We start from the raw sequence: 26,106 nt of genomic DNA, 5'->3' as shown, positions 1-26,106 counted from the left end.
AAGATTTTATTATTTTATTGCAGTTGATAAATAATGGTTTTCAGATCACCCTAATGATGGCACTTGGGCTGCAACTAAATTATCAATGAACAAGAAAACAGAAGCCATGGCATTTCAATGGTATGAATTCTTCAGCCTGTATTATTTTGTTAGCCTGAGGCAAGAGACTATGCTCTTAGTACTCGTCTGTGCTGAATGAGTAATCTGAGACAAATGTGTACCCACGCCGCGTGTGCAGTATGGCCACATCCTATAGACTCACTGGTCTCGCTGTGTGACATAGGCAGCCAAGTATCATTCATGGACAATAGTCATATGTTAAAAAATGATAATTTCATCACAATGTCTGTGATCTCACCACCACAGCTGATTCTACCAGCATTACAACACGACAGTGTAACCGTGGGTCTGCTCATCCTGTTAGAATCAGAATTTTGTACTATCAGGAGTTGGTTTTACCAGCAGGATTTTCTGTTACCTAACCAGAATTCTGTATTTTTGCACGAATTCTATGCATGAGAGCAACTGAAAATACATATTCCCAGTGCTATCTATTTTGGTGTTTCAACATGACTTGCATTAGTGTGTGTGATAGCTTGAATTTTCTTTCTTTGCCAAAGCTGCTTAAACAATACAATGACAGATTTCTGCTTTTATTCTTCGTTAATGTCATTCTTCATCCTCTCTGCCCCACATCAGGGAGGAAGTGTTGCGAGTTTGCTATTTTAATGAAGAGAAATGAGGCATCTATCAACTAGGATTTACACTGGAGAGCGCATCAATTCAGTTGCCTTGAGCTTGCTGAGTTTGCATATCCAGGGCCAAGCAGTGCTCTCAATTACTCCCGTGCAACCCCATTAACTTCGAGAGGTTGTGTGGTTCAAAAGTGGCTTTGCAGAACATGGGGCGATATTAGGGGGAGAAAAAAATATATATCTGTTAGAGGAGTCAAGCTTCAAAATATGATTTTTGGTTATCTATATGGAGATGTGCGTGCAGTCATAATTGCACTTTTGAAAGGTTAGGGTAGTCGTCGTGTAGTAATTTCATTGAGCATCTCTTTGTAGCTTTGCTTCACAGAACAGACAGCCGCCCAAAAATTACTGCAGTGAGGGGGAAAACACTTCCAGGCCTGGAAACATACTGTAAATCATATGTCTTTAGTAGACTCTCTCCTGTAATTACTCTTAACCATAGGTTGTTTCCTCCTCTCTCTCTCTCTCTCTCTCTCTAGGAGCTATGCCGCCAGCGCATGGCAGTGAAAACCTCTGATCGCCCGGAGCCCCTGCACTCTTCCCGAATAAACAGCGTTTCCTCCCAGTTCAGCGATGGGCCCATCCCCAGCCCCTCAGCCCGCAGCAGCACATCGTCCTGGTGTGAGGAGCCGGTCCAGTCCAACATGGACATCTCCACCGGTCACATGATCCTGGTAAGGCACTTTTGTCTTCATGGCATGAGAAATGGCATCAGAATTTAGGCACCTGTGCAGCTTTTGGAAAGAGCTTTTAAAGACAAGGATGTTTTTCACAGGTAGGAAATATTCCTGAGCTTCATTGGTAATCTTAACTGTGTGTAATTAAAACTAAAGGGATTTTTATCTCCATTTCTTTTTCATTGTATCTTTTTTTTCTTCTCTGGGGAACATTCTTTTATCTTGGACATACGCGTGCCAGCTTCGAAAAAGATAAGCCCTGTGGTGTCCTCTTGTCCTATCAATTTATGTTTACCTCAGCTTGGACAACTGAAGAAAGCTGCCAAATTTCTGATCAGCTCACTGCTTTTTCTCTTGTGTCGCCAGTGTGTGGAGGCATGTGAGCAGAGAAGGCAACAGAAGACTAGTGGTATGGAGCAATTTGTTTCTGTCAGCCTTAGGAAAGGAATCTGACTTTTGAGCCTTGCCTGGATTATTTTTTTTTGGTCCTTGGATGAATTTCTTCCAAGCTGGATTTCTCCTGTTTGAAATAATCCAAATATATTCTGCTGATGGAGTCTATGTGGGAAAACTTGGGTTTCTTCCAAGCACAGTTTGAAACCAGTATCAGTGTAGAAGATGGACACATGAAGAGGTTTTGGGTGTAAGAGTCAGAGTCCAGTGGCTGGGACTGCTGGAGCTTGTTTCTGTCCTGCTGGGAGAGCTGTAGAGTAATCCTTCATTTCTTGTGCCTTATTTTCATCCTTCTTTAAATATTTACTGTCTTTCTAGAGTACATTGACATTAGCTGAGTAGAAGTTAGGGGATGGTGAAGAATTTCACCTAAAATTGTGTTATTTTGCTTTATATATTTGACTTCTGCTTTTACCTAAAGTAAGCACCTTTTCCAGTTGATTGTTTGCCATGCTTTTGGGAACTTGTCTCCATCATGTCATAGTTTTGGGCCATAATTGTTTGACTTCTTTCTTTTTCTGGACTTATATTTGAAAGTACTGTCTTCTGAGGTATTTTTCAAGTTCTTACAAGCCAACCTCACATCATGGAGAAAGGAATGAAGGCAGGCAAAACCCAAAGACCTAATTTGACCTCAGCCAGATTACTGACCTTCTTCAGCCTTGATCGAGTCAGCTATAAAACTGAGCAAAAGCAGGGCAGGATTTTAAACCAGATGCTTCCTCAGAGTGTATCATCCTGAGTAAATACATCTCTGCCATCCCCCTCCCAAAAGTAATTAATTGATTATTGTGTTAATATCTTGTAGACAAGTACAGTTTGGAAGGGTTGCTCCCACGACAAAATCATTTGTTACAGTTTTGACTGCTCCACTTTTGCCTGACCATAATTAAAATTCACTTGATTTCCTTTCATAGTTAAGCAAAATACTTGAGGCGGGGAGGAAGGGGGGAGACCTCCAAACATCTCCAGTTGCCCAACCTCAAAATAAGTACAAATTCTTAGACAAGGGTCAAAAAGTTCTGAGGCAATATATTCATATGGAAATAAGAGCAAAATTTCCCATGTCAATGGAAATATGCATTTAACATTTGCAAACAGTTTCAACTACTTCAAATTGAGCAAAATTGTTTTCAGTGACATTATTGGGAAACATAAAAAAATAATCTCAAAATCATGCTTAAAGGAGAGAAAGTTGCATATGGGAACCACTTATTCTGGCTCTGCAAATTTCTGCAAAATTGCCGGAAAGAATGGTCTTCATATGGCAATAAATAAACTTTAAAAAATAGTCAGGTTGGTCAAGATCACTATTTTGGTGTTCAGTGTTCATAATTCAGTCAGTCCTGTTTAACTCTGGATGAACTCATACATGTGTTAACTATCTAACAGCAGATGTTGTATCTTGGATAGTAAGGGTTCAAAGAAGGGTGAAGAAATGCTGTAGTGTTTTGAGAGTGCAAACCACACAGAGAGAGTAAAACCAGTTAATTTGTTGAGTCTAACCTGAACAAACAAAAATCAGTGATTCAGGGGAGTCTGCCTATGTGCTGCAGCATACAGGATGGGGAAAAATTGTTCTTAATGGACTCAGATGATACAATTAGGAAGAAAATATGTGTTAGTATCGAAAGGATGCATTTAGCTTTGCTATCAGGGCAAGCCTAATAGGAGGGTCAGGCAGGCAGTGGGATGTTTACTTAAGGAAGTAGTTAAACCATAAATACAAGATTTGCCGAAGGCGAAGCTGGGTTAGGTTTACAAGGAAGGATCAGCATCTCTCAGCTACAGCACAGAAGCAGATGATTGGACTTGATCACAAATGCTCATGTTTTGTGTCACTGTGGGTCACAATGAAACTGGAGAGCTGACCCAGTTCATGTTCTGCTCAAAAATAAATGCACATATCTGTAATACCTTATTTACCTGAATTTCTCTCCTTCTGGGGATGATGTGGCTTGTTGGACCTTAGCAACAGAAGACAGCTCACCAGAGGTGAACTCTTCCTCCCTTTGCCTTGCAGATACAAGTGGAGGGGAGTGAGGGGCCACTTCACAACTTTTATACCATTCAACACAAAACATTTCTCAGTTCTTCTCGTTTCCCGCTGCCACCATCCTTTTGCCTTTTAAATTTTGTACATACTTGCTTTGAAAAATATCTCAGTGCCTAAAAAAGCAATGAGAAATATTAGCAAGGGGCCTAGTAAGAATGCAAATACTCTCTGTTTCGCAGGGTAAGTGCACTTACAGGTTTGTAAATGTGTTTTTGAGTTCTACCATTTGCAGCGAAGGGGTAGTTAGCTGAGCTAAGGCTCCTCAGTCCTTATTGCTCATAGGTGCCAGGATCTCCCTAGAGAAAATAAAACAATGGATTACTGTGCAAAGTGGCAGCAGGAAATAATTAATTTTGATTCATAAACAGAAAAAAACTTTAATGAAAATAGCTTAGAAGTATGTGACTGCTGAATGACTCCGTGTAATCGTATTCAGAGGTACCATTGGCCAGAAATATTTCTGTAAAGCTGTTTCATTTGCTGGAAAATGCTATCAGTCATACCTGCAGTCATATCTAAGTCACCTCACCTTAGGGTTTGTTGGATCTTGGGTTGGCCACAGGTACTGTTCTCTTGGAGGGCTTGCCACTTTTTGTTAGCCCATTGTTTATAGTGCTCGAGGTATGGAGAAACCAGGACTCTTTCAAGCCCTGTGGCTGTGGGGCAGTCTACTCACTTAGACTGAAACCAGCCTTCGAAAGGAAAAATCCTGCATTTCTGCCACTTCTCTGTGCAGCAAAGGCAATGCCTCTGCACTGCTGACAGCACTGTGAGGTGGTTTGAGCTGTTGGCAGGAGGAAGCAGGGAGGGCTCAGGAGGCCCAGAAGGACAGCGATAACAACATTCAGAGATTTTTTTTCCTTTTCACTGTCGTTTTCATCACATTTCTAACAGGAGAGTGGCGCATATGGCGCATTTTGCTTCTGTCTTTCTAAAAAATCCAAGCACTTTGGAAAGTGTAATCAGAGGAGCATGTTTAATGCCGTCATGGTTGTGGCACTGACTGGCTGGCTTTAGCATGAGCAACAACTCAGGATGTGTGCCCTCATTTCAGTCACCACTGGTTTTGCAAGAAAACATTTTTCAGAAGGTCACAACAAGGATAGGAACTTAGAACTAAATTTCTACCCACTTTATTCTCACGTGTACATCTATATTTCAGCTTACAAGAGTTCTAATAAAGGGCAACAATTCCGTTTGCAGTCCAGCAAGAAAACCAGAAGGAGTTTAAAAGTGATCAGGAGAGATTTAGGCTCCCTAACTTGGGTTCAATATTTTAGGCACTTAATGAAGTGTTGGCATTGACTTTAGTCCATAAATTCCCCTTCTAGTTGATGAAGTGAGTGGGTGGCTATGAAGGTCTCCAGAGAATCAGGCAGAGAGTGGATTTCTCTTGAGACACCTCCTTTGTGCCTGTACAATCCAGTTGATATTTGCAGCTTACACGAAGAAGTCTCTTTCATTTGTACTGTAGCACAAGTTCAGCACCAAGGTGGATTGGATTCTACATCTGCTTCGTGTATTACCATGCTTTTTTGGTTAAAATAATTATAATTTTTTAATGAGGTTTTAAATCAAGAACAGTACTGCAAGAAGGGAATGTATGCTCCTGATGATAACAGTATGAGATTGTTATCTGAATACCATATAAGAGAGGAAATTTGCAGTAGCAGAAGTGATTTTCTGTGTTTTGCAGGTTTTTTCCTTGTAAAGACAGACGTGCAAAATTTGGAGCATTATACATAAATTAGAATTTTGGAAAGTGAATTTACGAAAGATCTTTTTCAGTATTTTTTCTCCCTGAGGGTATGAAACTGCTTTATGTATTGGAAATAATAATAATCTGTGATTGTTTGTGATGATGTACTTTTCAGAAGGAGAAGAAAGTTTCACACCTGGGCTGAATGAGGTGGTGGGAACAAATGAACTAGAGCCTGAAATCTAGGGCCTTTTATCTAGGAGATATAAGTCTGCTTAATCTTTATCTAGGAGATATAAGTCTGCTTGTCTCTGGCAATATGCCTGTAAAACCAGAAGGACGTTCACCACAGAGGAGTAAAGGATGGCCTCCTGTGAGAACTTGCTGTCAAAGTTCTGGGACAGGTTTTGTCCCAGAAGGTGACACAACCTCAGCTGGGGACATGGGGTGGGTGCCTGGTGCTGCCAAACCCAGCAAACCCCAGGTGCTGAATTTTGCATCAACTTTAGTTTTGATACTGAATCACTGGCAGGATTGCTGTAGGACTGGGAAGGGTAACAGGGAATAGTTTCCAAGATTGAACCTGTGGGGTTTTGATAACATTGATATCTTGTACTCTCTGAATAGTAACTTTTTGATGGTTTCTAAGCAATTTCCCCTCACTCTCATTTTTTAAAATGAACTCTTTTTAAAATGAGCTCTATAGGATAGCAGCTATAGATTTTCCTTTAATTGAATATGGAAGAGTGTAGAACTGAGTGACTGAAGACACATTTCAACAAGAGAAGGTATTTGCTAGATCCTGTACTACATCTTGCTGAAATTCCTTGATTTTATTCTTAAAGCTGCAATAAAATTGGGAGCAAAAGGCATCTAAACACACTTGTCTAAATAAAGAGAGAAGCTCCAGCATGTAAGGATGAATAGCACTGTGCTAGAAGCAGGTGTACTTTCCACCTTGACCTTAATCCGTGTACATGCTAAACATTTCCTGAGCGAAGCAGCACGCAGGGCATGAGTGCAGTGCACTGCCTGGGGACCCAGATGCTGCAGAGGTGATTAATGCTGGCAGGGACAAAGGTGAGGAGTGCAGGTATGGAAAACAAGGTCTTTGTCACAATTATTTTTTTGATTATTAAATGGCTCCTAATATTTTTTTCCTTTTCCCACCATCTTCTACCAGCATTAATACCTCTTCATGCATCTCAAGAATATAAATACCCTGTTTAAAAAAAGCTTGTGACTGAGAAAATGAAGAAAAAAATCCTCACATGGGAAGGGAAACAAGTCAGTGGCGAAGTTTAGCTAAAAGGGTAAGCTCCTTACACATGTGCTAAGTGGATCTAAACCCCAAGTTATCTTTCAGCTGTGCCAGGATAAATAGTTGTAGAAGTCTCACCAAATTAAGTCCCAAGAAGGCTTTGGCCCTAAAGGCCATTTCATCATGAACAGTTGGACAGGAGGAGTCACAAGGGAAAGGGCTGTCGTGTATTGTGTTACTCAGTGACAGGATAGCCAATACCCCAAAAAGACATAAACACTGTGGATGGGAAAATCTTTACCCATCTCTCCCTGAGTTGTCATGCTTTTAGGGACAAGCAGAGCTGGCTGCCTCCTGAAAGATCTTCTGCTGATGAAATAGTGTTTATCCTTTCATTTTACATCTTTTTTTCCCTCCCTAAATGTTTAAGTTATTTTGAAACATTTGCCTGTATTTGTTTAAAGCTGAGGCTTGACATACAGAAGCAAAGAAAAGCTGCAAAGAAAAGTGAAAAAAATCTTGTGGCATATGGAAACAACTCTACTAATAGAGTCACAAATCTAATAAATGGATGTATGTACTGCATAGATTTCATCAATAAAACTCAGAAAAAATATTCATGAACATGTTACCCTTTAATTCTTCCATTTTTATTTGTTTCATAATAAGTTGCCCTCCATTTTCTATATTAATTTTGTTGAATGGGCCTTAGGAAATAATGACAATTGCAGAGTCAGTATTAAATTGAGAAAAACATTCCTCTTGAACATGGTATGAAATTGATTTCACAATCTTTTTTTCCCTAAATTCTTCCTTTTCAGTTATTTTCCCCTAATGTATGCATGATTAGAAATAACTCACCAAATTTCTGTGACTACATCTTGCTCTGTCATTTGACTGTGTTCATTCCAGCTTTGTTTAAGCTGCTTTGGTTGAACACTTTTAGCCAACTTATATAATTCCCTAAGGCTTTTTGTAGAAAGATGAAGAAAACATTTCTCTTAGCGTTCTAGAGTACTAATTTAAAAAGCATTACATTGGGAGAAATATGTGACACAAAACTAGGTTATGCAACTGTGCGCACCAAGTAAAAAGAAAGGATCATTTTCTTGGCTGAAACAAATCTTGGTGGCTATCTGGACTTTTTTCAGTTTCACCCAGCTTTCCTGCATTTCTAGAGGACATCCAGGTAATGTCAAGGCAAGACAAGTATCAGCTGTAGCAAGTAGCAAGAGATAGTAATTTAATGAAAAAGATCTGAGTTTTGATACTTCAGGTTGAAGGCAAGGAATGGTACTGGATACTCCGCTGCTTCTGAGAGTCTCATGAACTTCACGAGAGTCTCATGAAGATGGACATTCATCCAGGAGATCTTGTCTTTTGGCTCCAAATGCATCCTCAGTGATGAAGTGCTCTTGCTGTACTTGTTCCACTGTGCATGCTCACATCATGCATTAAATCCTTGATAACTCTTTGTAGGAGATACAGCAGTTAATCATATTTTGGATCTAACAGATGGAAATGCCTGTTTACAAGGAGAACGATACGAGAAAGTGTGGTTCAGGAAGACTTCTCAGGCAGGAGACCCAAGATGATTATATATGTTACAGAGTATTTCTGAGCTGGTGGCAGAGTTCAGATATGAGAAGGTGGTGAGTTTTGACTCACTGTGGGGTAAAGAAATGACTCACATGGGTTGCTAGACATGGTGCACTGCTAAGATCCAGTGACGTGTGGTAAATGGGACTACAGCTCCAGAGATTTTCAAAACATGTAAGAGTTCAGGGTGAAACCAGGACTTGCTTCATGATACTTCTGAAGAAGAGACATAATATTGGTACTGTGTTTTTGCACTGCTGTGCCAGTTGCAGTTTAGGATGCCCAGGAGATCTCCATCAGTATTTTGGAGAGCTCTTTCTCTTTGTGTGGGCCATGCCAGCAGAAGTTACTGGACATGGTCTGGTTATTTGTAATGAAGACAGTTCAATCCCACTGCTGATTCAAAAAAGTCTGGTAATGCTCATCTTCAGGGCAAGATTTAAAAAAACTTATACTTTGCTTTTTGCAACTCCTTCTGAGATTAGACCATAATTTGGCAGTGTCTTCTGAGTAAGGTAACAGAATTTGGGTGGTATTTGGAAAATTTGATGTGTAGGACACAGACAAAATGCTCCTGTGGTGATAAAATTTTGCATGTGCACCCACGACGCAGCTGTGGAAACATTTTTAAATGAGGAGATAAACATTAAAATAATCTGTGAAGTTTCCTTGTGGATGACATAGTATTTGCTGTTCAATGAAAGAGGACTGTTTTACTTTTTTGGTCAAAACCAGGTAAAGTATTCTACCCTGAAATATTACATCCCTACCCCAGTATGTCTTTATAAAAGACATAACTTTACTATGAGTTTGTCTCCTTTATGTAACTGTCCTTTTGTTTCAGACCAGAGTAATATCTTACTTTTTTCTAGTTGGCAGCTCTCCCTCAATGCTGTCATGTCTCTCTTATCCTCTTTTCCTAAACTCATGAGCTAATGCTGCTTTAGGTTGCCAAGCTGGCCAAGAAAACCCTATTCATAGCAAGGGAGAATTATGAGTTCCCTCTTGTTGCTGGCTGTGTGTTGGACCTTTGCATTGAACTGAGAATAGAAGGGAGGGGTGATAAACTGCTCACAAGCATCACCTCCTCCAAGCATGACCTGCCATTGCTCTAGGAATTATTCTCTGGTCTTTTTCTTTCTGGAATGACTAAGAGGGCTGGTGTCCAGGTCCTAAAATGTTTTTGTCCTCTGTCTGGTCAGTAGTAAATCCATTAAGGTTTGTTGAAGATGGTTGGTTTCTGAATTTGACCCATCTGTAAAATATATTTCTCTGACTATGTATCACAACTGTGTTATTTTTAAGATGATTTATGTGAAGGTTCACCACCTTCTGACTGGGCTGTTTGTACCAACTAGAATATTCCCATGAACATCCAAAAACCCTACTGCACATAGCAACTAAGTTCTAGTAGCTGTCAGAGTGCAGTGAATTGAAGCACGTTTCTGTACATCTTTTATTAAATATGTGCACATGCAGCACATTTCTTTAAAGAAAATAAAAGGTGACAATGTCTCCTCTTTGGTTGCATTATATTTGTACTTCAGCACTGAAGAGAGTCTAGTAATTATAAAGCCGTTTAAGCAGTTTTATTTTAAAATTAAAAAGGTACTAAACTCGAGAAAACAAGTGCAGTCAGTTGTGTACTACTGACTACTTCTTTCATTCTTTCTGTATTTAATTTAAGTGGACTTTAGCTGGTTGCAAATAGAAACACTAAAGGCACAACGCACACCATGATTTGTGTTCTTGCTGTCATGCAAATTCACAGAAAGAAGGAAACATATTAAAGAAATTTGATAAGACCAGGTGGTCTGAGTGAATAATTTCCCTTTCATTAACATATTCCCCTTATTAACTCTGTAATTAATTGTACATAGCTAAGGAAAGCTATGGAAATTGCATTTTGAGATGTATCAAAGCTGACTTTATGCTTCAGACTTCCATGCAATTTACTATTAATGAAGCAAGAGATGGAGGCCCCAAATCTATAATTATTACTTACTATTTGAATGACAAGCAAAGAATTTTATCAGCACAGTTTCAAATGAAAGGGGATTAGCAGCTAATGTTGAAATTGTTAATCTTTCTTATTAAAATAATTTTGACGAGAGTGTTTAGCCTGAAAGAGGTTTCTGGAACATCATTTACCATTAAAACAGCTATTTTCTGAGGCTCAGTATGAATTTGTCTAAGTTTGACAGCAGGGTGCAAATATTTTTTAAATGAATGAATATTTTATGGGAGCTAAGGCTGTTCATGTGTGAGCTGATGCCGAGCTGCTTGCTGTGTGCATATTCCTAGAACGTGTAGCAGGATGGTAGTTCAATATCCATCTCACCAAAGTGAAGATGTCTACTGAGATAACAAGGGGAAAAAAGCTACAGCAGGAAAATCTGAGAGCTGAAATTGCACCCACGGCTGTGTCTGCAGACAAGTGATTAGTGGGTGGGAGCCCACGCAGAATCAGGCCCTAGATCTTGATGATATTTTTATGACACAGTGTTACTTCATGTTTATTTAGGCCTTCTTATTCCTTTAAATATCAGTATATTTTCGGGTTTTGTATATTTTTATTAGGATCATGTGCCTTGACATGACTGTTCAGTGGTGGGTGCTTTATACCCACATGCATGCTTGTGTACAAATACCATGTAGAGCAATGGTGTCCTCTATAGGTATAGATAAATATTTTGGAGCAGAGATATAATATATACAACTTCTCTGCTTTAATGAAAAACTGTTTGGCATTTTAAATTTTAAAACCTTTCATTGCAATATTTGCAATTTTTGTCTCTTACAGGAGTGTACAAATGAAGCTGACAAGGCTATTTGTGCTCCTTGGGATGAGGAAATTGTGAATATATAGTGACATAAATGGCGAAAAGCACAGCAGTGATAATTTATAAAATTTAATTTGCGGTGGTCTCAGCCACATCAGTACTGAAGGAGATGTATGTTAAAGAACCTTTTTAATTTGCCTGTGTCACATTACAGAAAAAAGCTAATGGAAAAGATGTCACATGTCTTTGCCAGTGACAAATTTTACCAGTGGAATAGATAGAGATCATTTAAATGCTTGAAGACATTATTTGCATGAGTGGACTATGTATAGAAGTACCATCAACACAACAAACCCTCATGTACCTGCTCTACCATGAGATTACTCCAAGCTTTACCTCTGTGTGGACCACATGGAACTTCACTGGGCTCACTCCAAAAACTGCAGGTTACAGAACTGACCTTTTATCTGTAGTCCTACAATGTTCCTTGGAACAGTCTTGCAGATGGAGTGCTATTGGAGCAGGAAGTGTCCTAGAGTGTACGTTCACTTCTTGCATCAGACAATACCAAAGGAACTTCAGCTTAAGCATAGCAGTTGGTAAATAGCATGCAGTAATGATACCCAGAGAAGCACTTTCATCATAAATCATGTTTTGTATGTATTATAATTATGTGTTAGGTCAAAGGCATCAGGGGCTCTTCTTAATCTGTAAGAATCATAACAAACTATGTAGACCATGACAATAAGAGACAGTCACCATGCCAGTGTGGTAGGCTGGGGTGGACTTAAGAGATGGAATTTTTCAAGGATGGAGCTAATGCAGAACCCAAACCCAAGGCTTTCTAAGTGAAGGAGTATTTCTGATGCAGCTATTTATCTACTGCTTTATCTGCTGCTGGGGAAGGCACCTGGAAACATTGGGTTTATTGACCACAGCAACCTAAGGTGCCCAGGGCAGTGCTGGCTCCCAGCAGAGGGGTGTCCTTCTGCTGGTTGTGTGTGTGTAATACCTGCCTGAGAAAAGTGCTTTCTTCATTCCTCATTGCCTCCTTTCACCTTTTGGTGTCTTTGTTTGCATTAGACCAGTTTAATTAAAAACATCATGATAGTGTCTAGTTGCTATAGTAAATTTACTAATGGTGCCTAGTACACTATTTCTTCTGGAAGTCCAGAAATTACTTTTGTGTCCTTTGTGGATCTGTTGTAGTCTGGAAAACTCTGTGGTATCTGAAGGTATGCACCAGCCTTCAACTTACCATATGGTGTCCTTACAACTGAATTTTGAGAAACTTTGTCCTTCAGGTAGGATTCTGGGGCCTGATAAAAGAAATTTTGATTAAAGTCACCAGTATCCTTTCAACTCACTTCAGTAACCAAAATAATAATAGGCCAATGCTTATACACTACTTTTGATCAGTGGATTCAAAGCTCTTTTTAAAGGTTGATATCATTATCCTGTCTTTTTAGTCCAGGAAACTCAGGCACAGACAGGGAAGCATCTTGACCAAGACAAACCTTAAGGTTGGAAACAGAGCCAGAAGTAGACCCCCATTCACTGGTGTCCCAGTGCTGTGCTCTCACAACTCATCATGTTGGCTTTAACAGAAAAAGGATTGTATTGAAGGGTAATATTTTTGCCCTTTTTTGTCACTCATTACTCTTTTTTAAGACATGAAAGTATAAAGGAATTCTGGACTTGGATTTGCCAGATTTCATTCTGTGAGTTTGGTTTTCACCTCGTTATCTAAGAGCAAAATATTCCATATTTGGAGAGCTGACTGAAAGATATTAAATACATATTGGAAAAACTTGTGAAAACCAAACTGAGGATGTGCAGTCTATAGTAAATAACCTCTGTGATGGAAAAGGGTGCCTTCCACACATTTTTTGAGTCTCTTCTGAACTGATAAAAGTTTTCTTCAAGAATATATGCCCAATCTGCTAAATCCTTAGCAATCATGCACATGCACCAAATTTTAGGTTCTTTTTCTTTCTGTTTAACAGTCAGCTGTACTTTTACTGTCTACTCAAAGCTACTACTCTCACTCCCTCAATGTATTCTCCTTGTTCAGCATTTGAAGGAAAGGGTTCCAAGGGAAAGAAACAGCATGCAAGGAAATGTTGAGAGTTATCAGCTATGACCAAAATTTACTTCTTCCCATAGCATTTTCTTATTTAGCCATGTTCCAGTTTTTGTTTTTCTGACTTTCTTCCTTTGCAGTATAGTGTCTTCTTTCATCATTTCACTTCTTTGTTGACCTCTACAGTCTGTTCTTGGCTTCTTCTTCTTCTGTCCTCTTTCACATTGTTTTTTCCTTGTTCTTATTTTGCCCTCTGTCACTTCAAATATTTTCATCTGTGGATTAGACCAGTGTTCCTCAAACTTCTTTAAAGTGTTATCCTTTACTGGCTTCCATGGAAACCCAAGAGTCCCAGGAGTAGGCAGAATGTCTTCAGCTTATGCACTTCTAAAGCTTTTCTACCATCACTTCACAATCCCTTTTGAATGCTTTCATGAGAAAAATATTTGAGAATCTCTGAGCTAGGCCAGCCTCAGTTGAAAATCCCATGGTGCATAGATAAAAGGTTACCTGAAAAATGGGACACTTCCTCTAGATTTGGGAGCTGGGTAGATGCCAGCTGCATCTTTCTCACAGCCAATGTTGCTTATTCTCCTACTGCATGTTGTTTCAACGTGGCTGTGAGTGTGACATGGAAGGGGTAGGGCAGAAGTGTCTTCTCCCGCAGGCTCTTTTAAGTCCTGGAAGGGCTTCTGTGAAAAAAGAGTTTCTTCATGGCTTACTGTCACAGAATCATAAAATCATTTAGGTTGGAAGAGACCTCAAATATCAAGTCTAACCATCAAAAAACCAATGTTTCATCCAACCTGCTTTCTGAGCTGTCTTTTATAGTCAAGCTCTTGGTTTTTACTATTGCACTGAGTTTGGTCTGCATCCACGGAACTGGCAGTTCACTACCTGGGTTGCTTCTCTGTGGTTTGCTGTGTGCAAACATGGAACTTCCTAGGTAGTGGACATGGTTCCAAAACGGCCCTGAGAGCAAGGATTTGATCATTGAAGGTGTTTGTGGAGTTTGAAGTGTCCTGTCACTGTTACAGGAGTTTTCTAAGGAAAAGGCTGATTATCCAGTCTGTTCTTTCCCTGCTTTTTCTCAGAGGTGACCATGTGGTCACTTGTTCTTATATGCGTAGTCTGCCTGTGGGCTGTGGGTATAGCATGAGTTGCAAGACTTCTTGGATTTCATATTGCATGTTCTCAATTTTCTACAACCTCTTGTGTGTTTAGGCACAAACTCTATCAATTTGATATCTTACCTTGCCTCACCACCCAAAAAAACCCCAAACCCACACTGAAAAGCAGAGGGGTTTTCCTTTATGAGTTATTATTTTTTTCCTGGAGAAGCACCTTTTCACTTTTATTCACAGGTTTAAGAGTAGCAGTAAGTAAGTACTTATCCCTTTGCTCTAGTAGGGGTATTATGTCTGTAAAAGTAATATTTTCCTTTCTGCCCTCAAGATGGCCAGTGTTTAACACAGTCTTATTTTTCCAGACTATCTATAAATCACATCATGTTCTGTATCATTTGGATATACTCGGTCATGGTTGCTTGGGTTTTACTGGTTTCATTACCTCTGAAGAACTTGACTACACTTGAAGAGAAGATTATTTTTAAACATGACATTTTCAGAATTCTTTATTTATCTCTTGGTAATTCATATAAATATAGCAAATGAAGATGACTATACAAGCGCTCTGAAAAGAAACACAGACTTTAATTCATTAAAATTTAAATTTGAAAATACAGTACCCAACAGAGAACCCAAATTTAGATGCTTAATTGAGTTAGCAGGGCTACAAGAAGAAGAAGCCAGGAAATTTGGTTTTGTGTTTTCAGCCAGGTAATTAGTGTGCAGTAATATATTTTTTAAGTTTTCATTTCAGACACACAACAGACATATAAATGAATCATAGATATGTCTTGGATTGTGGTATGGTGTTCAAAACATTAGTAAGAAAATGAAGCGAGAAAGGATCATCTGAAAAATTGATTGTGTTAGAAGAAAATAGCAGTTTCCTGTGAGAATGGTGTTGGGTGTCAATATTTATCAAAAAGAGTCAAAGGACCTGATATGTATATTTTTGTTCAGTTTTCCAGCTAGTTTTTATTCAACTGTGTAGCTTGTGCTTTTACATTTTAGCAAAGCTACCAGAAATGCTTCCCAAAATGTCTCAGCTGACGAATTCAGCTGACACTCTCCTTGGCACCAGTTCCTGTACTGCAGAGCTGTCTTTAATGGGGAGGTTTGGGCTGAGTCTTTCCTTGTTTTGGATTTATTTTTGGCTTTAAGAAATGTCACAACATATCCCGTGCTGTGAAATAACAGTATTTGGCTAAGAGGTTTAGACCTTAATTTTTGAATAGTCTTCTTTTAAAGGCTGTTTATTATTTAAGATTTCTGTAGTGAAATCTACTATAAGAAGTACAGAAATTTTAGAAACTGATTCTGGATAATTCACCTTTTACATATATATTATTTACCTTAGCATGTATTCATATAAACAGCATTCAACATGTGCATAAATTCATCTACTCACCAGCCACTTAAACCATGTACTTCTAAACAAAACCCCCAACCAAAAACCTGTACTAATTCCATCACATTCAGAATATTTGGTATACTTGTGATTACAAAAATGTTATCAGATATGGATTCATTAATGTTGCGTGACCTTTAGCCATCTCTATAAACATGATCATGGGGTAAGGAAAAAACATCTGTCAAGAATATTCCTGCAAAAATTAGTGTTTTAGGAGCATATTCTGTCACCCTGGGAAATTAATTTTGGTGTTTCTGCCCTTTCATCCCCCATCTGTGAAGCAGCAGTGATACTTGCCTCCCCTGCAGAAGTAATGTGAGCACTTTCTGACAGTTGGACAAGAACGTGCTATAGAAATACAGGGATTGTAAGAGAGAAAATTATATTCCTTTTATGGCAATCATCTTCTCTTTTTTGTTGAGGTTTATTTAAAGCAAAGTAATTGCAGGGGTGAAACTTCATAGGCATAATTTAGATTTCAAGAAAGGGGGTAAGGAGGAGGAGATGAGGGTGGTTTTATTTTAAGACCTAGAAGACACCATTAAGTAGCTGATATTCCTTGAGAAGGGATTCCTTGTAGAATGAATTTCTTTATCTTCTGCTATATTTAGAGAGCCAGGAAGAGTAAATACTTCATAATTAAGCATTCCATTTTTTTAATGTTTAACTTCTTAGCTGAATTTCTTTTTAAAAGTATACTTGCCTGCACCATTCAGTTTTAAGCAATGCTTAACATCACTTGTATTTTCCAAGATTTCCTCCAGAGATGACAACCTGTGTCAGTCCACACCAGGTTGTATCCATCCATTTCACTGGGATTTCATTGAACACCTTTGGCAGCTGGGAGCTGTAAGAAAAGGGATTAGCAAGTGTTTGTGTGACACACACTGATCCCAGCACCTGCTGATTGGATTGAAGTAATCCTTTTACAGGTTACAAAACTCTATTATCAGAGCATTAAGAGAAGGAGAGATGGTGATATACACTGCATCAAGGCTATATTAATTTAGGTAAACAGAAGATAGGTGGCCATCTAATATACTTGTGAATTACAGCCATTCTTGCAAAAGTTGTTCACTGGTCCAGTCTGGTAGATAGTGCCTTGCACTCCTTGTGCAAAGGTGATACTTCTCTAGCAAACCAGGAACAGTAATTTAACATTATTTTAGATGGCATGCTGAAAGCACAACTGCTCTCTAAGACCACGTTTAGGTGTTTACAATGAGCTTTACATCTAAAAATATGAAACTGAAACTATGGAATGTCATTTTTATTGTTGGCTGGTATCACCATGGAAGTTAAATTATTTCCTAATAATGCAACCTATTTGAAGCAATCTAGGGATATTATTCTCAACCACACTGAATAGTTGCTTTGTCAGTGAAATGCCTCCCTCTGTCTTTTTTTTTTAGTTTTCCTTCATCACCTACCATATTATGTATGATATTAGTAGTGTTTTATGCCAAATTACAAGTAGAGCTCCATGGTATTTTTCAGTACATAACTGAAAAGCCTCAAAAATATTTTTTTCACTGGTGTAATCATGTTCTGAGGAATATGAGAAACATTAAATCAAAACATATCATGGTAGTAATATGGCTGCAAACATGGAGGAGGAAAAATAATTTCTCAGGGTCTTTTACAAAGAGAAAATACAAATTCCCACTTTTTTATTTCCTATATTTTTTTTCATTTGTGGTTATTGTAAGCAGGAGATCTGAGATGCCACAGGACACGACAGAAAAAAGAAAGGAGCCTTCAGCCTGAAATGACTGACTAATCAGGTGATGAAATCCTGGTTGCAGTAAAGCAGTGGATGCAGAACACTCCCCAGGATTGAAAGCATGTGAGACTTTATAGCCAGATAGTAATTCACTGAGATTTCTTCCAGATACAAGTTCTGTGAGATACTGACAATGAGCTACCACAACAGAATTTTTCATTTTATATGTCTATATAAGCCAAATATAACTACCCCAATAAAGTCACATTTCTTTGCAGTTAATATTGAAAACTTGATATTCTAGACTAAAGCTCGTGTTTCTGACAGTTATGGATTGATGCTTCAGAGATGGAGCTTTCTTGGAAAGATTTACAGGCTCTGCATTATTGTGGGTTGGTTGGATTAGAACATCAGAAACAACTGTGGGGCTTCCATGGAACAACTATTGGAGAAAACTGATGTTCTTAACATGCTAGTCGATGGAAAGACTGAAATTGGCTGAGATAGTGCATCCTCTATTTATTTAAGGTTTGCTTTGCTAGGAAGAAAGGCAGGAAAGCATGGGCATAGTTTGGCTCTGATCCCATGTTTCAGCACCACTGAAAGTCTCTTCATGCAAACACGTGTGGTGAACTCCCAGCCTTCTGTCTGTGCAAGAACACCAGGGCAGCTCAGGGACAAAGTCAGATCTTCTGCAAACAAGACTCCAAAGTAACTTCAGTGTTACTATGAAACCATGCTGGGAAGTGAGAAATGCTTAGAAAATGTGGAAAAAACATTATGATGCTCTGCGGGATCTGAATATGGCTCAAGGTTCTAATAGTGACACTGATCTCAGGGAGCTTTATCTGATCAGGTCTGGACAAGTTTGGGTGCACCAAAATAGAAGAATAAAGTGATCATTTTATAAAAGAGGAGTGGGGAGAAGGAAAATAGAAGAGAAATGAACCTTTCTGTTGCTATTCCCCAAGTCCAGACTCCAGCCCTAGAAAATAATGGAGCACATATTGAAAAAGGAGTTGCTGATTATCTGGATTTTTCAAGGGCATAAAAGGAAAAAAGATGTAAGGGTGTCATTTAAGAGGATGGGGAAGGCTGGAGTCCTTCCTTTGTGTGTCTGCTAATCTCTATCACCCTTTCCATTGGATAGCTAAACAATGAGTAAGAATATGCATAATTTTATAAAGAGTAAATCTTGCCTGGACAAACCTGATTGCTTTTAAGTAAAACTACAAAACCAAGTAGGTGAAGTGAAAACAACAGATGTAATACATAAAGATTTTAATAAAGTCTTGACACTGTCTCATGAATAGTTAATTGAAAAATTACTGTCAATTTTTTAGAGGATAATTATGTGGATTGAAATGGAGCAAAAGGGTGATATACAAAAAGTAATGATCGAAAGCTATGTCTAGGAGTGTCTGGCAGAGTATAGGAATTGCTCTTAGATCCAGTTATATTTAACTTTTTAAATAATGATGTGGAAGTGAGTGCAAGTGACAATGGCTTTTATCACAGTCTAAAGTTCTGCACAGATGTGATAACAGAGGAGTAATTCAAAAGTCTGAAAATGTTAAACCTGAAAACACATGCAACAAATAAATTATCTTTGAAGAGTCGCAAGAAGACATATCTATAATTTGCATAGATCCATTAATTCATGATCTGTGAAGACACTGGAATATATACAAGCAGGAATTATGGAGAACAGCAATATTATGAGCAAGCAGACTAAAGTTAAAATAAATGGCTTGGTGAAAATGAGTAACAAATTAAGTTTGAAATAGAAAAGCAATATTGTTGACATCTCTGAAGAAACCATCTCAAATGAGAACTAGTATTCCTTATTGAAAATATTTGTATATTTCCAGGTATACAGTGTATAGTTCAGAACAGTTAGAGTCCCAAGAAGTAATAATGAGCTGTGCTTTAGGCTTCTGCTTTAGATACAGAGCAGCCAAATGTTAGAAAGATTCTAGTGTAGTACAAGAAATGACATTATTTGAAGGCCTGGAAGCAGGTAATCAGATAGGCTTCTTCTGTCTCTGAATTCTATAGCTCTGTGAGTAATATGAGTGGGAACAGAGAAATTTACTGTGAAGCCACTAATGATAAGGTATTAAGCCAGAAAAAGGAAGGAAGGACAAAACCATATGTGGTGTTGAAAGCAAATTGGGTTTATGCAGAAAAGTGTTCCTCTTATATGTAGTCAATGCAATGTGTACTAAAGAACACAAAGAAGTTGAAACAGAGGAGCAAGAATTCTAGGGCATCCTGGGCCAGAATGATGCAACCCATGAGTCTGCAAGGAAAAAAAGCGAAAAAAGCCGTTGCTTAAATTAATTGGAGAGAATACAAAACAAACTTTTTCAAGTACAGTCTTTTACTGCACAATTTGCTATATGATGGCAAAGACAAATTCTCTCCTCTGCACATTCCTTCTGAGGAACCCAGGGAAGCATGACAGCACTGCCTGGGCCTCTGCGTCCCTGGCAAAAGCAGCAGCAGTTTGAAAGCAGTGGCTCCCACACTGTTGGGTGAACACTGTGGGTTTGAGCGGTCGCTGTTCACAAGGATTAAGATAATTTCACATCCATGTCTTCAGCTGACATTTGAAATTCGATTAGACCTGTCAAGGTCTGTCGATTTGAGAGCTGCACATCTTTTCACCGAAAGATGCATCCTCAGTCATGAAAAGGGTTTCTACTCATGTACCATATTGGAAGTATGTTGTCAAAAATAATTGTGGTAACTGAACATCAGCTAATAAAATAGGCATTTTTAAAACAAATATTGTGACAGATGCAAACCATATTATCTCTGAAGAAAGTATTTTGTCTCTTCACCCCAGTAACAAGTGATAGGAGAAGAGGGAATGACCTCAAGTTGTGCCAGGGGAGGTTTAGATTGGGTATTAGGGAAAATTTCTTCGCTGAAAGGGCTGTCAGGCACTGGAACAGGCTGCCCAGGGCAGTGATGGAGTCACCACCATCTCTGGAGTTATTTAAAAGACATATAGATTTGGTACTGAGGAACATGGCTTAGTGGTGGACTTGGCAGTGCTGCGTTACCAGTTGGACTCAATGATCTGAGAAACTTTTCCAAGATAAATTATTCCATAGTTCTATGATTTAGAGATTGACCAGTCAATTAGAATTTAATGGTTATATTTTTAACCTTATTTAGTCATAGAGCATGGATTGGACACCCCTTCTGAAAAACAAAAAGAATAAAAAAACCACCAACAACAACAAACCTGAAGTGATTTGAAGCTCTAACAAAGCCATGTTCTACCATAGCCAAGCCAGGCTACTGTGCTCTGTCTTTGTGCCTGTGTGCAGGCACATGGAATCTGTCTTAATATGTGTCACTGGCACCATCTCTTTTGGCCATTCATTGTCCCTGGGACAGCTTCTCATCCTCTGGCTGAAAGCGCCTCTTTTGCCTTACAACTCGCATGTCTCACAGTAACAATAGATTTTATAGCACATCCACTCTGTCCACATAATGTCAGCACATCCTCCTTATCCCCACAGCATGTTTGGTAGCAAGAGTATCTCCTCTGTCTAAACAAGAGAAAGCATGAACTGGGCTACCAGTTGTCGTTGCAGGTGAGGCCCTGTGGAAGGAAAATAGGATTAATGGAATTTAAGGTGCATCAAAAGACCTGTGCAAGCAGATGGAGTTTGTTTGAATAATGGCATATACTTGGGATTACAGGACTTGCCTCATGCACATACTGGTGAAACTAGACCTCTGCTTTTTTCAGCAGGCTTGAGGAGCATTGCAATAACAGTGGTGACAACCTCTATTTATTTTACCTGCTGCTCTGGGACAAGGACAATCATGTGCGTGTTTGACATGTTGGTAATGAATTTCTTTTGTACCAGGCAAACACTGCAGAATGTCTCATCAAAACATCCTAATTAAGGAGTGGATTTGAGTAGACGTACAATCTCTAAAATATCAGAAGTTCCACTCAATTTAATGCATCCAGCAGCTCCCAAGAGAGTGTTTCAAAATCACTAAGCTTCTGTTTAGCAAAATGGGGATGAGCATAGGGGCTCTGAAGGACTGTAAATGAAAGATTACTTAACACTGAGGGAATTGTCTGGCTCCTGAATGTTTTAAAGCAGCTTCTTTCTCAGTAGCTTTTAAAAATGTGTGTAAAGCAGACGTTCATATTGTGGAGAGCCTTCCATGGGTGTATTCAAATAGTCAAACCCTCTACAAGGTCTGTCAGGAAGTGCCCTGTGAATCTGATCCATGTGATCCAGGAATGGAAACCACACAAAAAATGGTTGGTTAAAGTAAAGATTTCAATGTTTTCATTTGAAAATTCATTTATCTTTACACTCAAGATTATCTGAAAAATGAAGGTGAAAGTAAAAGCTTCTGAGGAGCAGTGAGTTATTTAAAAGTTCATGTGCAGTAAAAGCAGTCAATTTACCTTAACTCTAAACTTAACATTAACTGTGTCAGATTTGATGATTTAAAAAGGAAATTAAATTTATTTTTAAAATACAATCCTTGAAATCTTCAAAGAGGCAAGTTGGAGTCAACAAAAAGCTCCTTACTACATTCAGCCCTGCCTTTGGAATCAAATGTTCATGGCCCTTTCCTATAGCTTTGTGGACGTACCAGTATTTTGGAGAGATTCAGTGTTGGCAGATCTGTATATCTGCATAAAATGTCCCTGAAGTCTGTGGGACATTGGTGATGGGCATGTCAAAATGAATCAGATTATAAAAATGTGGTTTAAAATGGGAAGATGCTACGGGCTGGTCCTTGACTGCCTGATCTCTGCTGCATGCTAAACAGCTACTCTGAAGCCAGCAGTCTTGACTCTGTGGTCTTGGAAGATTTTGCTATTTTTTTGCTTTGCCTCATAAAAATTCTTATGTACCAGCAAGTCTCTCCTCTGGAGGGATTATCTTTTTCTTTTTTTTTTTTTTTTTTTTTTTTTTTGTTGTTCAGTGTACATATCCAGGCGCAGATTTGCTAGGAGAAAAGAACAGGATTTTAGCCTCCCTCCTTTCCCCAGTAGCAACAGCCTTTTGACAAGGACAAACAAACTATTTGAGGATGGTTTCCTCCTGTTAACTTGCAAGTTAATGCTGGGAACATGTTACCTGACCCACACCCTGACACACAGCGGGGCCACGGCGCTCTCCCAGCTCTGCGTCCGTCAGGTCACAGCTCTGTCCACTGCAGTGCTTTTTCCTTCGTTGTAGAAAAAAGCAATCACACAGTAGGTGTTTTGATTGTATCTAGGCCAATTCCACTATTTTTTACCTTCTTTAGAAATCTTTCTTCTAATGCAATATCTTTCTATGTCCTTAAAGACATCCCTTCTGGAAGCGTCACTTCTTGAATTGGTTTTTCAGTATCAGGTTTGATTTTACAAACCTTGTGTAAGGACACGGGCGCCCGACAAGCCCTGCACCAAACAAAGCTGTGTGTCAGGTGCTCTTTTGTCATCAAAAAACTGTTCAAGCTGCAAGAGGGAGCAGTATCCTGCCCTGCCAGCCAGGTGGGAAGCACAGTGGCACAACAGCTTTGCAGAGCTCCTGTTTGGCAGAAGACAAGCTGCAAGCTTTTTACACCTTCTGTTAAACCTGTTAAGAGGGCATGAGAGCCTTTCTTCTTTAAAGCACATTCAGGAAGAACAATTCAACATCACAGAGATTGTCTACAGGAAAGGTTTTCTAAGCAATTAAAGTGCTTTTTATGCTTTACAGTGAATCCTTTCTGGGAGCTTTTTCTAGACAAGGTTTGCTACAGATTGGGCTGTACTAGTGAAGGTTCCAGCAATAACCGCTGTGATTGATGTTTGGGCCAGAAGCTTTGCTATTGACCCCAGCCCTGAGCCTGTCTCCTAAACAGTCTGTCCCTTTTTAAATGTGTTTAAGAATGTTAATTTCAACCTACCTAGTAAAGGCAGTATGGAGTCTAATTTACAAATATGGACAGGGGTGTAATGTGAGATGGTTCTCTTGCTTGTTGTAGGAGCAGATTGCAGGCTCTGCAAGGTAATGAGGCTGTGTAAGTAGGCTTACAGTACCAAGTGGTCACTTTCTTAATTTTGTGTTAAAGGGAGGGGAAGATTTCTGGGTTCCCCCACCCTTCCTCTTTTCTGCTTTCTTTTCCTTACATACTTGGTTTATTTTCTGATCCATGGGGTGAAGGAAAAGGGTTTTGGTTCACTTTTCTCAAAAAAAAAAGGAACTGAATTCCTGATCCACTGCTGGACTGGATCTCTAGCTTTGGGAGATCTGCAAAAGCTTAAGACCTGCACCAATATACTTTGATGGGCCGTCATTCTTGCCACAGACAGTTTTCTTTGGTGATGCTTTTCCTAGTACTGTTAACTGAATGTAATGTACAATCTTTAACAACATATGTTAATGTTAATTAACAACACCTCCTCAGTTCAAGGCTCGCTCCTTGCCAGTTTGTCTGCAAGATGAGTTTCTGATGACCCAGTCCTTGAGCTGTGACAGTTCAGCCTGGCAATTTTTACATTATTTTCAACATCTTTATCACTGTTGTGATGTGCATATGTGCTTGAACTTTAGTTGTAAAAGCCTTTGTTTTGAGAGGAGTCGTTGTTTTTAGTAATTTTTGTCAATGGAACTTTGTTTCTTTTCCATTGCCTAATGAAAGAGACATTTGGACTTATGTTTTCTAGGTACTGAAGAAGAAATAATTTTCTCCTAAACCTCAGTAACCAGAGGTTTCATGCATTTCCTCTGTTAGGAATATTTTATCGTTCTCATTTTTTATAGCACAAATAAGCTTGAAGTTAACTCTCTTAAGTAAATAAATTAACCTTAAAACAGCCTTTTTTCCCCCCAAATCTCAGAATTCCCATGCTTTGAGAAACATCCTTTTAGCTTAGCTTTCAGCCTAGCTAAGTCAATGCTTAATGCAGTATCCTTTTAATTCCAGTCCTACATGGAAGATCACCTGAAAAACAAGAATCGTCTGGAGAAGGAGTGGGAAGCTCTGTGCGCCTACCAGGCTGAGCCCAATGACAGCACTGTTGCACAGCAGGAGGAGAATGTCCAGAAGAACCGCTCACTGGCTGTAGTACCTTGTATGTACACCTCCCTTTGCATCATGGTGTTTTAAATTCTTGATACGTTCCCCAATATCCTTTGCACAGTGGTGTGAAAGCTGCAGATGGCAGGCAAACAATGTGGAGTGTTTTTTAGATGTACTAGAAAGCTGTGGCTACAACTGTGGGCTGGGTGTGTGTCCTGTTGTCATATCAGACCCTGTTTATCTCCTTGTAAGTTGCTTATGAGCTACAAAAATGCATAACTGTGCCACATAACACCGGTGCTGCAGCTGTGCTGTCTCACAAAATTCCATATATTCAATGCTGGAATATAACTTCTGTACAAGAGTGGCATCTGTAGCTATTCAATAGAAGTCTCTTCTTCTGACCAAGACAAGTTGGTCTCTTGTCCATCCAGCAGTAATACCAGCAGTCTATAGACAGAGCTAGATCTGTTTATCAGATACTCAGCGGTACTGAAGGAGCCCCTTTAGGTTTCAGTGGATAAGTCTGCAAACTGGCTTCTCTCTGCAAGGCTTAGGATAAAAAGAGAAAAATAAAAATGGTGATTAAAAAAAGGAACCGATGCTTATATTCCTAGAATCTGCTCTTTCCTGTAAGCAGCCACCTTTTGAGCTTGAAATAAAAGTAACATACTTTTCCTATGCAGACATATATATATCTCATAGATTACATTAGTAATGTATGGACACATATTTCATTAAGCAACCAATGAAACAAAAATGAAACTGAGAATATATGCACAGTCCACAGCAACCAAAATTCTCTCAATCAGTGTGCCCACAATCCAGCTGGATAGCTTGGCAAACATATATAGCTGGTTTAATTTTTAAAGTGCCCTGAAAACCTTAATTTTCCCTAAGAGAGCCTTGGGCAAGTATTTTCCTCCTTTAGAAATGGGGAAATGACAGGTAACACGTTAAGTAAATGTCATAGACAGATTTAGAGTGAAGATTCTTTGGAAGGACATGATAATTTCACTGAGCCCATCAGTCCTTGCATATTTGCTTCAGCAGGCTTTGTCTCTTTTGTTTATGTAGTGGCTGTTTCTGCAATACTTTGCTGCTCAGGAGTGGATTAGAGCAACTTGGCAGTATTAATTCTCCCAAGTAAATATGGTGCTGGTCAAAAGCCTTTTGGGGCAACAACAGCAGTTTGCTGACTTCTATGTGTTTTGGGATCAGGCCTGTTGAGAAGTTCTAAAGTAGTCACCATGAAAGTTGAAGTAGTGCAAGCTTTCTGTGCCCTTTTGCATCCTGAAAAAACCAGCTCTTAACTGACATGATAGGAAGAGAAAATTTTCCATGCAAATATGTATCGATCCAAGTTAATCTTCCTGTGTAAAGTGTTCTATCAATATGGACCTACAGTCAGACCATCTTAAGATATTTCAAG

At 39.0% G+C, this 26,106-nt stretch overlaps 1 protein-coding gene across 3 annotated transcripts in view; it reads left to right on the top strand.

Annotated features, from left to right (window-relative positions):
• Positions 1–26,106, top strand: part of PTPRN2 (protein tyrosine phosphatase receptor type N2) — a 651,283-nt gene that overhangs the window by 564,413 nt on the left and 60,764 nt on the right. For all 3 annotated transcript variants that reach the window (XM_039548283.1, XM_039548281.1, XM_039548282.1), the window contains 2 exons: positions 1,235–1,429; positions 24,579–24,726. In XM_039548283.1, coding sequence (XP_039404217.1) covers positions 1,235–1,429; positions 24,579–24,726 — 343 coding nt within the window. The remainder of the gene's footprint in view (positions 1–1,234; positions 1,430–24,578; positions 24,727–26,106) is intronic.

Source organism: Corvus cornix, chromosome 2 (genome assembly GCF_000738735.6).
Source record: "Corvus cornix cornix isolate S_Up_H32 chromosome 2, ASM73873v5, whole genome shotgun sequence".
Lineage (NCBI taxonomy): Eukaryota > Metazoa > Chordata > Aves > Passeriformes > Corvidae > Corvus > Corvus cornix.
Note: the sequence above shows the minus strand (reverse complement) of the source record. Positions and strands in the feature narration are given on the sequence as shown.